The sequence below is a fragment of the Leopardus geoffroyi genome, chromosome A1, assembly GCF_018350155.1.
Source record: "Leopardus geoffroyi isolate Oge1 chromosome A1, O.geoffroyi_Oge1_pat1.0, whole genome shotgun sequence".
In the NCBI taxonomy this organism is placed as follows: Eukaryota; Metazoa; Chordata; class Mammalia; order Carnivora; family Felidae; genus Leopardus; species Leopardus geoffroyi.
The window spans coordinates 20,573,574-20,588,115 of NC_059326.1; the positions used below are offsets into that span (position 1 = coordinate 20,573,574).

The 14,542-nt window shown below is 37.5% G+C and overlaps 1 protein-coding gene across 4 annotated transcripts in view; it reads right to left on the reverse strand.

The window, feature by feature from the left end:
* The window catches only part of RNASEH2B (ribonuclease H2 subunit B), a 57,783-nt gene that overhangs the window by 27,557 nt on the left and 15,684 nt on the right, over nucleotides 1-14,542 (reverse strand). For 3 of the 4 annotated variants that reach the window (XM_045475326.1, XM_045475317.1, XM_045475306.1), the window contains exons 2-3: nucleotides 5,584-5,655; nucleotides 3,606-3,713 (exon numbers count right to left, since the gene is read on the reverse strand). In XM_045475326.1, coding sequence (XP_045331282.1) covers nucleotides 3,606-3,713; nucleotides 5,584-5,655 — 180 coding nt within the window. Of the gene's footprint in view, nucleotides 1-3,605; nucleotides 3,728-5,583; nucleotides 5,656-14,542 lie in introns of all 4 variants that reach the window. The other variant, XM_045475334.1, reaches the window with a different exon arrangement.

Sequence of the window (14,542 nt, forward strand, 5' to 3'; positions counted from 1 at the left end):
AGTTCTGTTTCTTAAATTCCATTCATGAGTGCAATCATATGATATTTATTTTTCTCTGACTTATTTCATTTAACATTACGCCCTCTAGGTCCATCCATGTTGTTGCAAATGGCCAGATCCCATTCTTTTTTATGGCAGATTAATATCCATTGTATATAGGGGCATCTGGATGGCTCAGCTGGTTGACTCTAGATTTTGGCTCAGGTCATGATCTCATGTTCGTGAGCTCGAGCCCCACATTGGACTCTGTGCTAACAGCATGAAGCCTGGTTGGGATTCTCTCTCTCTCTCTCTCTCTGCCTCTCTGCCTCTCCCTTGCTTGTGCTCTCTCTCCCCAAACAAATCAAGTTAAAAAAATATTCCATTGTATATAAATATTTCTCCTCAGGCAAGGGGAACAAAAGCAAAAATAAACTATTGGGGGGTTCCTGGGTGGCTCAGTTGGTTAATCGTCTGACTTCAGCTCTGGTCATGATCTCAGAGTCCGTGAGTTCAAGACCCATGTCATCATCAGTGCTGACAGCTCAGAGCCTGGAGCCTGCTTCGGATTCTGTGCCTCCCTCTCTCTCTGCCCCTCCCCTGCTCATGCTCTGTCTCTCTCTGTCTCAAAAATAAATAAAAACATTAAAAAAAAAAAAAACTACTGGGACTACACCAAAATAAAAAGATTTGTACAGTGAAGGAAACCATTGACCAAACAAAAAGGAAATCTCTGAATGGAAAAATATATTTGCAAATGATATATCCAATTGAGGGTTAATATCCAAAATACATAAAGAACTTACACAACTCAACACCAGAAAAACAATTTGATTTAAAAATGGGCAAAGACCTGAACAGACATTTTTCCAGAGAAGACATCCAGATGGTCAACAGACACATGAAAAGATGCTCAACATCACTCATCATCAGGGAAATGCAAATCAAAACCACAATGAGATATCACCTTACACCTGTCAGAACGGCTAGAATCAAAAATACGAGAAATAACAAGTGTTGACAAGGATGCAGAGAAAAAGGAGCCATTGTGCACTACTGACAGGAATGCAAATTGGTGCAGCCATTGTGGAAAACATTATGGAGATGCTTCAAAAAAGTAAAAATAGAAGTACCATATAACCCAGTAATTCCACTACTAGGTGTTTACTCAAAGAAAATGAAAACACTAATTTGAAAAGATACGTGCACTCTGATGTTTACTGCAGCATCATTTACAACAGCCAAGGTATGGAAACAACCTAAGTGTCCACTGAAGGATGAATGAATAAAGAAGATAGGGTGTGCGTGTGTGTGTGTGTGTGTGTGGAATATTTAGAAATCATTTTTAGCAGAGGTCCTCCCACCACCCCTAAAAAGGAAAGAATTGGGGGAAATATGGACAGAACGTGAACCAGCAAAACATTACAAAACCTGTAGAAGTCTATCTATAAAGCTGCAGTAAAATGTAATTTCCTACGCTTTTGAGGATGAGGTCATGGGCAAGCAATAGTATTCTCTCCATACATAGCTCCTTCTATGGTCTGTGGGTTCACAGCTCGGAACTTCCAATGATCGAAGGCTCAGAAGGTGGTTCCCCACCCCAGACCCTATCCTATCCACATCCTACCTTATCCTCCTACTCCTGAAGAAAAGGCAAGAGGAAAGGAATCTAACAAGACTGAGCATAAGAAACAGGAAACTCTGCAGTAAGAGTCTAACTCTACCATCCAGGCTGAAGGGAAAAAAGGCGAATCAAACAAACTAGCCTACCTATTCCCCACTTTTCTTTCCTCTGTCACAGCCCCCTCCAAGCATCCAAGACTCCTTCTCCCATGGGAGTAAGCCAGAAGAGGTATTTCATCAAATGGAACAATAAATAATGCCTTTATTTCCATCCTTATTTTGGTTTCAGAAACACGTGTACTTACTTTTATTCCCTAGCAGAACAACCTATCTATACAGCCAAGAAATTCTAACCCTAAATTATATATGTGAATCCATTTCATAGCAAGTAAAAGAAAAATTAAGAAAGTAATTTCATATTATATTAGTTGATTATTTTATTAAAAGTAGAAGAGGGGCGCCTGGGTGGCGCAGTCGGTTAAGCGTCCGACTTCAGCCAGGTCACGATCTCTCGGTCCGTGAGTTCGAGCCCCGCGTCAGGCTCTGGGCTGATGGCTCAGAGCCTGGAGCCTGTTTCCGATTCTGTGTCTCCCTCTCTCTCTGCCCCTCCCCCGTTCATGCTCTGTCTCTCTCTGTCCCAAAAATAAATAAACGTTGAAAAAAAAAAAAGTAGAAGAGAAACGTATGAAAACAAGCTGTAAGCTCATTTTATAGGAGGCATCCATGATAGTCAGAAATTAGGAACAGGTTTCTAATATCCTGGTGGCTATTCTTAAAAACAGCTCTTTCTTCAAGGCTAAGTTTAAAAGAAGACAATGATGAAAAAAGCAGACATCTTTGCTGTGAACCTAAAACCACTCAAATAAATAAGGTCTATTAAAAAAAAAAAAAAGCAGGTACCAGCTCAGAGGGAGAGATGATCAATCACTGCCCCCCAATGTATCCCAATTTCATCTGGATATTACTGTGTCTATCGAGCTAAACCCAACTGCAAGTGTATTACGTTAGAAGTTAGAACTCTCATATATTGCCAAATGAATAAGCATAGCAGTGACAATAAAAGGGAATATATACTTTCCACCTGCCAGACTATACACAGACTGCCATTGCATTTTGGCAACTGAAAGCCATTTCAGATATTCTCATGCACACAAGCATGTGAAATTTATCACCAGCAATAAACCCTTGTTCTGGAATGTCTGAGAAGAAGAAAGACAAAGTGGCTTTTCTACCTTGGCACTAAGTGGAGACATACACAATCAACAGAAAGCAGAGGGCTTAGAAAGAAGCAGAAAGCACTCTCTGGAAACAATGAGAAAAAAGGCAGAGAGAATACAGAACCATGCCTCAACTATCCCTGACTCCCCCCAACTGCCAGAACCATCAGAACAACATGCGGTTTACTTTTTTCTTCTGAGTCAATACTACCCCCAAATTAGAACATTAAAAGAAACAGAACTTTCTTCGGTGTTGAGTATATGTGTGTGTTGGGGGTATGTTGGGGTGGGGGCAGCAGTGATTTATGTGACAAAGCATTAAAAAATCTGTTATATTCTATCTTATTTTAGAAGCAATATCAGTATCCATTTGCAAAGAAATAAGATGTTAAAACTTGAAAATCTTCAAAAGTGTCTAACAGAAGAGCAAAGAGTTCCCAGTCTGCGCAATGTGCAGTGAAAATGAAAGATTTGTACTTTCAGTGGTAGGAAGATCCTCTAATTTCTGACTAAGGACATGTCAGTGTTTTAGGAGACAAAGCAGAGGTATTCGTTTAAATTTTCCTACTATCTAAGACATGTAGGTATTGATTTAAACTTGCTCAAATTATCTTTCCTTTCCCCTTGATTAAGCCCTGCTCTGGTGCCAAGGAAGGCTAAGGCATGGACCAGACTCTAAACTGGAAAGACAGGCCTGTACCAACCCCCACACCCCCACCATGCATGAAGGTTGGAAAAGTTAGAGTATGTGTTTAGTTAATGGAAACGTATACACTAGTCACTTACCTGATTGAACGGACTGATTTATAAACCAAGAATGGTGTTTTTCCTTGAAAACTTTTATTTCAAACAGCTGCTGTAGACACATATTGAACAAGTAAATGGTTCCTTCCCCTGTTAAGACAAATCTGTTTTTTATTTGTAAGTTTTCACACACACACACAAAATCAAAAGACTGTCCAATAGTTCTGAGGAATGTTCCTAATATGAACATAAACATACATAGATATATTCTACACAAACTGACTCCAAGGAAAGCTTATAGCTATTATATACAGATGCTTGTTTTCCAGCTCTATAATCCTCACTGAACTTAAACCAATAAATACAAAAGTACAAGCCATTCATCTTAACTGCTACAAAGCCTCTCACTGAATCCTCCATTAGATCATGAGGGGAAGCCCATTATTAAACTACCCAAACCTAATGGTTCAGCCAGATGAACTGAGCTGGCATGTGGGTCCTTGTCAACAGTGGAGCGTGTGGCTCTGCACACAGAGGGCCCAAGAAAGGGACGGATCCTACACACCCCAGGGCCAGCTCGAAGTGAGAAAAGGCGAGGGCCCTTCAATGCATGAAATCTTTTTCTAACCACAGCACTGTCAAGGACCCTGAGTTTGAATCCGTGGGTACCACATGCTTGGCGTGTGCCGTTGGGGAAGTTATGGAAACCCTTCTGTGCCTCTGTTTCCATTCCTGTAAAACAGAAGCAATACTGAAGCTACCTCACAGGTTTTTGTAAGGGGTAGAAAGACAGAATATATGTCAAGTTCCTAAAACCGTACTCGGCACATAGTAAACGCTCAGCAAATGTTAGCCTTTATTTTTCCACAGCCAACGTAGACGAGGCAAACATTTGTTCTTCTGTTGTTTACAGACAATTTAGACAAAATGGAAATTTTACAAGAAGCTTAGCTTTTTTTTTTTTATACCTTTATTTTCGTTTGATTCTTTACAACCTTTACCACTACCTAAGACTTCTCTTGAACAAAACTGCCCACCTCAGCTTAGTCTCACATCCAGTGAGGAGTGCCACATAACGTAGCTGGCTGATTTCATTTTCAATTCAAATTCAATTTCATCTTGAGGAAAGAAAACTGGAGGAAGCCAGGAAATTCTGCCTCACTTGTGGCTTCTATTTGTATGTCTTTCCATCAACAATAATAACAAGGCACTACCCATTGGCTTTCCCTTGCTTTCACTATTCAATATTGTACCCGCCAGCACAATGCTCTAATTTGCTAAGTATTAGGTGTCTACTCAAAGCCTTATAAAATAACTTTATAACATAAACCTTGTAAAATAAATTAATGAAAAAACAATCCCACATAAAGACAAATATCAATATTACAGTATATTTACGGTATACTTTAACATTTTTGCCTAAAAATTAGGAAACAAAATGCACTGAATATAAAGTTAAACTCAAACGGCTTGCAATAAAATAGGTATCTCCGTATGCAATGCTTTTAATATAAAAAATTCGCCCCTTGACTGGGAACGAATATACTGCCTTTTGGTCAGAACAAAATAAGGAAAGTACCGCTAAAAATGAAACCACTCAAAATCTTGGCATGTCAAGTAAAAACTTTTTTTTTTTTCACTCTGGTTGTTTATTTTACTTTACAACATAAAATGAATATAAGTGGAGGCTAATGTTGGATAACTACTCTAAGAAGAGTTGGCTTAAGAAAGCTAAAGAAAATTAGTCCGTTTTCCGAGAGAAACCAAACATGCCACTTTTTTGTCCTGCATGCATTTCTGACGAGTGAATCGTCTACAGATTTAAATTACAACAACAACAAAAAATGTTTAGGTCAAGCTTGTTTTGATCATCCAGTAATGCCAGCTTACCTTTCAAAGCTATTAAGGAAGGACAAACATACACGGTAATAAGTATATACACTTTGGGGCAGCAGTGTTTAAAAAACAATAAAGTTACAGTTCTCGGAGGTGGTGAGGAAGAGAGAGGAGGAAAGCTTACCTGAACACGGGTTCACCAGTTTGACAAACATAAGCCCACTTTTCATCTTCTTTGAAGCATCTTTGAAATACTCTGCAAAGAAACAATGAGTCTGTAAGATTAAAGGGCATTTGCTTTGTTGATCACCTTATTTAGTTTACTCGGTTTTTCTTCCTTCTGTTTATATGGTTTTTCTTTGTAAAATCTTTAACTTCATTAGAGTTGGACCTTCTGGGTCATACTTAGAGAGGCTTCTCTTCCTCAAGCTTATGTGAATCACCTGCATTTTCTCCAAACACCTTAACATTGTATCTTCAATCTATCTGAAATATATCTGGGTGTAAGATATGGAGAGGAGATCCAGCTTTTTTTTTTTTTTTTTTTTTCAGTGAATTGTCCAGTTGTCCCAACACTATCTTCTGAAGGACTCATTACTGAAACAATTCCTTTATGCTGAATGTTTAAAATACATTTATAAGTCTGTCTATGAAGTTCTATTTTGGTCCACTAATCTGTGTCTGCTTTAGCATTATTACTTCAATATTTCAATTATTATGGCTTTAAGATGCACTTTATTACCTGTTGAAGTAAGTTCTCGTGGTATGTTTCCTCTACAATATTTTCCTGTCCAAGTTTTAATTGTGTAGATCGAAACACAAAGATCGTGACAATTTTATTTATAACATTTCTTCCAGACGTTTTAAATGCACGTTCATACAAGTCATTTGGAGAATCTCTCTCCAAAAGGAACAAAGGGGCTCTACTAACCAAGCAGAGCAACAACCTACCAAAGAGCAAATGGGAGAGCTTTGGGGTAAGGACTGGCACTTCGGTGTGTTTTCTTTTCTGTGGCCCACGTTCCCTTCACCCCATTTCGGATCTTCATAAACTTAAATACAGCAAGCATGATTAGAAATCGGCTTACTCACACATGGTTAAAATACAACTTTCTTCTTAAAATAATAGTAACACTAAATATATAAAGGTTTAAAAACCCTAATTTTGAGATTTCTACTTGCAACTAAATGGAGTAACAGGAAGCTGATTTATCCTCCCACCTGAAACAACCAAAACAGTAACAACAATGACAACAACAATAAAATAATACATGAAACAACTGTTTTCAAGACACTGGGCATTGAACCCTGCAGGACAGTGACCCCGGAGAGATGGGAGACAACCGAGGTGCGCCCTGTGAATGCCCCAGCTTATTGCTTTGAGAGAGTTTCCGGTCCACAGAGCAGAATGGAAGGCCCCAGGTGAAGCCTGGCAGACTCCCTTTTAGAGGTGGAGAGGAGAGTTCTAGAGACACCACGGCTACAGTTCCCAGGGCAGTTATGGGAAAGGAGAGTGCTACAAAGAAAGAAAACGCCATAGATGTGCAAAGGTACTGCTTGAGTACTCAAGGGAGTACTGATCAGTGCATGCATCTGATGACACTACCTGAGGGCCAGGAGACGAGCCACCCGCATTGGATTAGAGGGAATAGGACCTCACACTCACTCAGGGCTCCAAATTCCAGATGGGCTGGAAAACCTCACAATTCAGAGTACTCAAAAGGGCCTTGCCTCAACAATGGGGAGCAGATAGCCCTAGACTAAATGCTGCTGTGGTCCCAGCAAACTAATTTTAAAAGCAAGACCTAAAAGGATCAAACTATTTCTAGGTACCTCCTCTGTGCTCCAGAATGAAGCTCAAGATTATTTATAGGAATACAAAAGTATTCATCAGCCACAAAGGTAAAATTCACAATGTCTGGCATCTAATCGAATGTTACTGCGCATTCAAAGAAGCGGGAAAATATGGCCTATAATGAGAAAAATAAAGAAATCAATATTGAGAGAAGGGTACTGATATTAGACACAGATGTTAGAATGAACAGGCAAGGGCATAAGAACAGTATTCCTCATGTACAAAAAATTAAATAGAGAGACGTAGTTTTTTTTTTTTTAAAGACCCAAATTAAAATGAAAAATACACTATATGGGATTAACGGCGGGAGAAAAGATTAATGAACTGAAGACATAGCAATAGAAACTATGTAAAATGAAAACACAGAGAAAAAAGAATGAAAAATAAATAGAGTATCAGTGAACTGTGGGACAACTTCAAGCATCCTAATAATATACATGTCACTGGAGTTCTGAAAGGGGATGTGGGGAACAGAAAAAATATTTGAAGAAATTATGGCTAAATATTTTCAAATCTGATGAAAACAATAAACCCACACATCCATGAGGTTCAATAAACCCAAAGGACAGAAAGAGGAATAAACTATACATCAAAATCAATAGCTCAAAGCCAGTAATAAAGAGACAAATCTTAAAAACAGACAGAAGAAAAGAGGACACATTTATGTACAGAGGAACAAAACTAAAAATGGCAGCAAATTTCTTGTTGGAAATAATGCAAGCCAGAAGACAACAGAAACATCTTTAGAGCACTGAAAGAAAACATGATGATCCTCGAGAGAAATACCCTTGAAAAATGAGGGTGGTTAAAATAGACTTTTTCAGACAGCAAGAGCTGAAAGCAATAACCACCAACAGACCCATACTACCAAGGAATGCTAAAAGAAGTCCCGGAAAAAGGGAATACGATACCAGATGAAAATATGAATCTAAACAAAGAAACGAAGAGTGCCGTTAATGGTGACTACAGGGGTAAATCAATAAGAATTTTTTTATTACTTGAATCTCTTTAGATCACTGACTAAACAAAAATAACAAGTTAGTGTGGGGCTTACCACCTACATATAAATGAAATACATGACGACAATAGCACGAAGGCCAGGATGGGGGAAATGAAAGCATACTGTTGTGAGTTTCTTATGCCGTCTCAGTCTTAAAAAAGCAGAAAGAGAGTAAAAGCAGTTACAAAGGGCAGATGAGATAAAGAGAAAACAAACAGAGGCTGACAGACGCAAACCTAACCTTACTATTAATCATCACATGTGACATAAATCTCTGCGCACCCCAATTCAAAGGCAGAAGTTTTCAGATTGGTTAAAAAAGTTAGGTTATACCATATGCTGCCTGTAAGAGACACACTTGAAAGCACTAGCAGATTACAATGAAGGAAGAAGATACATCGCCCTTATCATGCTACTTATAAAAACAAAGATGAAATAGCTCTGCTAATAACAGACACAGAATATTACCAGGAATGAAGAAGGTCATCTCACTGATTGACTGGTTTCACTTAGCATTGTACCCTTTAGCTCCATCCACGTTGCTGAAAATGGTGATTTCATTCTTTTGTTATAGCTGAGTAATATTCCGTCATATATTTATCATCTCTTCTTTATCTACTCATCAGCCGACGGACTCTAGGGTTGCTGCCGTATCTTGGCTACTGTAAATAACGCTGCAATAACCATACAGGTGCACCTATCTTTTCAAATTAGTGTTTTCATTTCTTTGAGTAAATTTCCAGTAGTGAAATTACTGGATCATATGGTAATTCTATTTTTAATTTTTTTGAGGAAACTCCATACCGTTTTCCATATGATTTCACTCATATTTAGAATTTAAAAAAACGAAAAAAGATAAAAAGAGACAAACAAAAAAACAGACTCTGAACTACAGATAACTGACGGCTACCAGAGGGGAGGTGGGTTGGGGGATGGGTGAAATAGGTGATGGGGACAAAGAATACATGTACTATGATGAGCACTGCGTAATGTATAGAATTGTAGAATCACTGTATTGTACCCCGGAAACTAATGTATGTATGTGCCAATAAAACTCTACTGGAATTTAAAAAAATAATTTTTTTAAAGCCGGTCATGTCATTTCACAATGAGAAAAAGACCAAGAGGAAATAATCTTAAATGTTTATGCTCACAAATACAGAGCCGCAGGACGTGCTAACCCTCAGAGAACCCTCTGCCCCATCTTCAACCCTTGGCAACCACTAAATCTGTTCTCCGTCTCTACAGTTTTGTGCTTTTGAGAATGTGATACAAATGGAACCATACCGATTTAATTTTAAGAATCTTTTAAGACTTTCCTTTCTGCAACTTGTAAAAATGTACAGGATAAAGTTTAGCACTGTTAAAAACTTTTCCACAAAACGAAAACAGGTTTTGGTTTCTCTCCTTGCCCCTGCCGTTTCTCACTTGTCCAGCCTCGCTTATCTCCATTGTGTCTCCAGGCACAGAAAAGGCGACCTCTGTCTTTCGGCAATACACCCTTTATTTTATATCAATACCACAGTAAATCTTTCACCGTTAACTCGGTGAATCATTATTGATTTTTTCTGTTTCCTTTTTTTTTTTTTAATAGAAAGTGCCAGTTGTGGTGATTCTTGCCAGGTCTCCTTCAGCCTTCCCATTCCTGTAGAGCTTAAAATAATTAAAATTTACAAACACCAAAGGGCCAAAAAATATATTTTTAACAACTAGACAAGGGAAGCACTGTTTCCATTTTTCTCAGGAAGAGCACTAAGTCCGAGGATTAGGTATGGCCTAAAATGTCAAACTGTAAGAACTTTGGATTTACTAAGTACAAATAAATACTGACAATGTGTTCTGCTGCAAATGCCAGGGTTCTCTGGAATATACTTTGAGAGGTATTAGTGTAGATAATGCTGAAATGTCTATTTGGTAGGGAAAAAAAGTCATCTTTTCTCAGTCGTGCCAATAAAATGAACTGCTGTTGGACTCAATCTTTCAACACAGAATTCCAAGTGAGATGCTATACTCAGGTTGTTTTTCCTCTTCAACGACACAATGGATTTTAAAACTAATCTCTCCTCCCTACTTCAGTCATTCATTTATTAACTATTGATTAGCAAAGCTGACCCAGCCTCTACCCATGAGACGCTTTTGGACTTTCCATGGAAGAGAAAGATATTGGGTGAAATTATCCCACAAATGCGGACTCCAAATATAACAGCTGCTAAGATGAAAAAATACATGGAACTTGAGACCTTAAGACAGAGGATAACAACAGAGACGAGGAGGCCTAAGGCCTCCGGTGCCTAGCAATGGTTAAGTACTTTGCTTTGATGGCTACGAAGTCAAAGGAATTATGCATTCACTTCACCAGCTAAATCTCCCCTTGTCTCCTGGGCCCAACCCAAGCCACAGAAGGGTTTTGTTTGATGTGTGCCTTTAAAAAAAATCTGAATTTAGGTGCCAATATTCGGAAATCAGGTGATTTTACATAAAGTGCAGACTGCAAATTAAGTATATTTTCCCTAAACGTGAAAAAAAAAATTACTAGGCAAAGATGTTGCCTTGTGCAATCAAAGAAACCTGGCAACAACAAGCTAACTTTGTGAAACCCCAACTACCACTCTCTAGTTCCCGTATCCCCCTATGGCAGCTCGTACATCCATCCCATGGTCAGACCATTGACAGATGCCACATATGTCCTCACTGAACTGCATTCTTGTCTGTTAGATTCTGTGTACCCACAGCAGGACCTAACAAGTATCAAGTGCTGAATAAATAACCATTTAGTAATAGACACCACCCTCTTACCGAATCTTTTTTATTTTATTGCCAATCTTTATTTTATTTTATTACCAGTTTTCTGTTACCAGCCCAGGTATTAACCTAGGCACTGAGGATACAGCTGTGAATAAAACAAGGCCCCGGCTCGCAGAGCAAGACTGCACTCATTACACCCCTTTATCTCTGTCTACTTCCTCTCCACCCCATTTCATCAGTCCCCATGCTCTACCCTTAACCTCTCAATCATCCAGTGCTACAGGACAGGGGATAGGGCCCACATGTACCAGAACCTGGAGGCCCTGGGTCCAGAACAGAAATAACATGCATTCCACAAATGTGAGTCACTTAGAAAATTTTAAATCGGTAAAATAAAAATTAAAAATAGGTAAAACGAGTGTCAATGATATATTTTATTTAACCCAATATACCTAAAGTCTTTTCATAACATGTAAAAAAATTTCATGTGAAATGTGTTAGCATGTTACCTGTTTTTTATAGATGTGCTCTATCAGACTGAGAAAGTTCCCTATTCCTAATTTTTTAACTTTTTTTTTTTTTAATCATGAAAAGTACTGTATTTTTTCAAATGCTGTTTCTGTGGCTATTGAGATGGTTATGTGGTTTGGGGCTTTTATTTTATTAAAATGGTATATTCATTGATTTTGGTATGTTGAACTAACCGTGCATACCTAGGATAAATCCCACTTGCTCATGGTTTATAATTCTTTTCTACATACTCCTGGATTTAGTTTGCTAGTTGTTGAGCACTTTGGCATCTATGTTTGCTAGGGATATTGATCTATACTTTTCCTATGCCTTTGTCTGGTTTTGGTATGAAAGTAATACTGGCCTTACAGAATGAGTTGGGAAATGTTCTTTTTCCTTTTTTGTTTTGAAAAGTTTAAAAAGGATTAATATTAATATGTTAAATTTTTAAATTTTTTTTTAACGTTTATTTATTTTTGAGATAGAGACAGAGCATGAACAGGGGAGGGTCAGAGAGAGAGGAAGACACAGAATCCAAAACAGGCTCCAGGCTCTGAGCTGTCAGCACAGAGCCCGATGCAGGGCTCGAACTCACAGACCGTGAGATCATGACCTGAGCCGAAGTCGGACGCTTAACCGACTGAGCCACCCAGGCGCCCCAATATGTTAAATGGTTAGTGGACTTTATCAGTTAAGCTATGTAGGATTGGGCTTTTTTTTTTTTTTTCCTATGGGAAACTTAATTTACTAACTTCTTTACTTGCTATAGGTCCATTTAGATTGTCTATTTCTTCCTGAGTTGGCTTTGGTAATTTATGCCACTCTAGGAATTTGTGCATTTTATCTAAGTTATCTATTTTATGGGCATACAGTTGTTCATAGCGTTCCCCACGGTCCTTTTTAATTTCTGTAAGATCATTAGTGATGTCCCCTCTTGCATTCCTGATTTTAGTAATTTGAATCTTCTCTCTCTTTCTCTCCCCTCCCCTCTCTTTTTGTGGTCATTCTAACTAAAGATTAGGCAATTTCATTGATCTCTTCAAAAGGACCAACTTTGGCTTCATTGATTTTTCTCTATGTTGTTTTTCTATTCTCTCCTTTGTTTATTTCTGCTCTGATCTTCATTTCCTTCCTTCTATTTGCTTTGGGTTTGGTTTGTTCTCCTTTTTCTAGTTTCTTGAACTGGAAGTTTAGATTATTTGAGATCTTTCTCCTTTTTAGAGATAGCCATATACAACTACATATTTTGCTCTAAACACTCATATGTCTGCATCTCTTCTGTTTTTGATATATAATGTATCATTTTCATTCGATTCATTTGATCCATTGGTTATTTTCAGAGTGTGTTGTTTAATTTCCACGTATTTGTGAATTTCCAAAATTTCTTTCTGTTATTGCTTTCTATTTTCACTTCAGTGTTTTTGGGGAGCATATTCTGTATAATATCAATCCTTTTAAATTTACTGAGGTTTGTTTTATGGCCTGTGATATGGTCTTTTCTGGAGAATGTTTCATGTTCACTTAAGGAGAATGTGTATTCCACAATTATTGAGTGTTCTATAGATGTCTCTTTAGTCGTTTTACAGTGTTGGTCAAGTCTTCTATTCCCTTGATGATCTTCCTCTTAGTTGTTTTAACCATATTGGAAATGGATTATTTAGATCTCCCACTAATATTATTCAATTGTGTATATATACCTTCAATTTGATCAGTTTTTGGTTTGTATATTTTGGGGCTCTGTTGTTTAGGGGTATATATGTTATATAATAGACTAACATTATTATCATTATAAAGTATCCACTCTTGTGTCTAGCAACAATTTCGTCTTAAAGTCTATTTCATAGGATTAGTAGAGCCATTCAACTCTCCTTTGGTTACTGTTTGCATTATACCTTTTCCCATCTGTTTATTTTCAACCTATTTGTGTCTTTTAATTTCAAGTGTGCACCTGGTAGATAACATATAGTTGCATCATGCCTCCCCATTGTGCCAATCTCTGCCTTTTAATAGGAATGTTTAATGCATTTACCTTTAATGTAATTACAGATAAGGTAGGATTTATATCTGCCATTTAACTTTATTTTCTATATGTCATATGGTTTTGATCCTATATTCCTCTATTATTGCCTTCTTTTGTGTTTAATAGATATCTTCTAGGGCATTATTTTAATTCCCTTGTCTTTTCTTTTACCATGTTTTTGGGGGAGCAATTTTCTCAGTTGTTGTCTTGAGAGTTATAATTAGCAACCTAACTTACAACAATGTAGCTCAAATTAATATTAACTTGAAAATTTCAATAGTATCTAGAAATTTTCCCACAATATATTCCTTTTCCCCTCCTTCCTTTGTGCTATTACTATGTGCCATATATCTATGTGTGTGTGTACATATATACATATACACACAAATTATCTTTATCTATGATAAGCCCATCAACCATTTTATATTTTTTGCTTATGAAGTTATATTTTAAATCAGATAGAAAAGAGTTACAAACAAAAGTACATTTTTACTGTCTTTTGTAGTTATCTATATTTATCTTTACCAGTGCTCTGCATTCTTTGTGTGGATTCAAGTTACCATCTAGTCTCTTTTCCTTTCAGTTGGAAGGACTAACTTCATGATTTTTGAGGGTCAAGTTTACTAGTGATGAATCCTCTCAGTTCTTCTGTATCTGAGAATCCCTCAGTTATAAAGGGTAGTTTTGCCAGATACAGAATTCTTTGTTGAGTATCTTTTTCTCTCAGCATCTTGAATATGCCATCCAACTAACTTCTGGGCTCTTTGATGTCTAATGAGAAGTCAGCTATTCATCTTACTGAGGATCTCTGTACTTGATAAATCACTTGCTCTTGATGCATTCAAGATTCTTTCTTTGTCATCTGACAGTTTGACTACGCTGTGTGTAGGCATGGATCTCTTTCTGTTTATCCTACTTAGAGTCTGTTGAGATTCTTAGATATGTAATGTTTTTCATCAAATTTGGGTCTGGCCATTCTTCAAATATTCTTTTTACCTCTTTCTCTCTTCTCT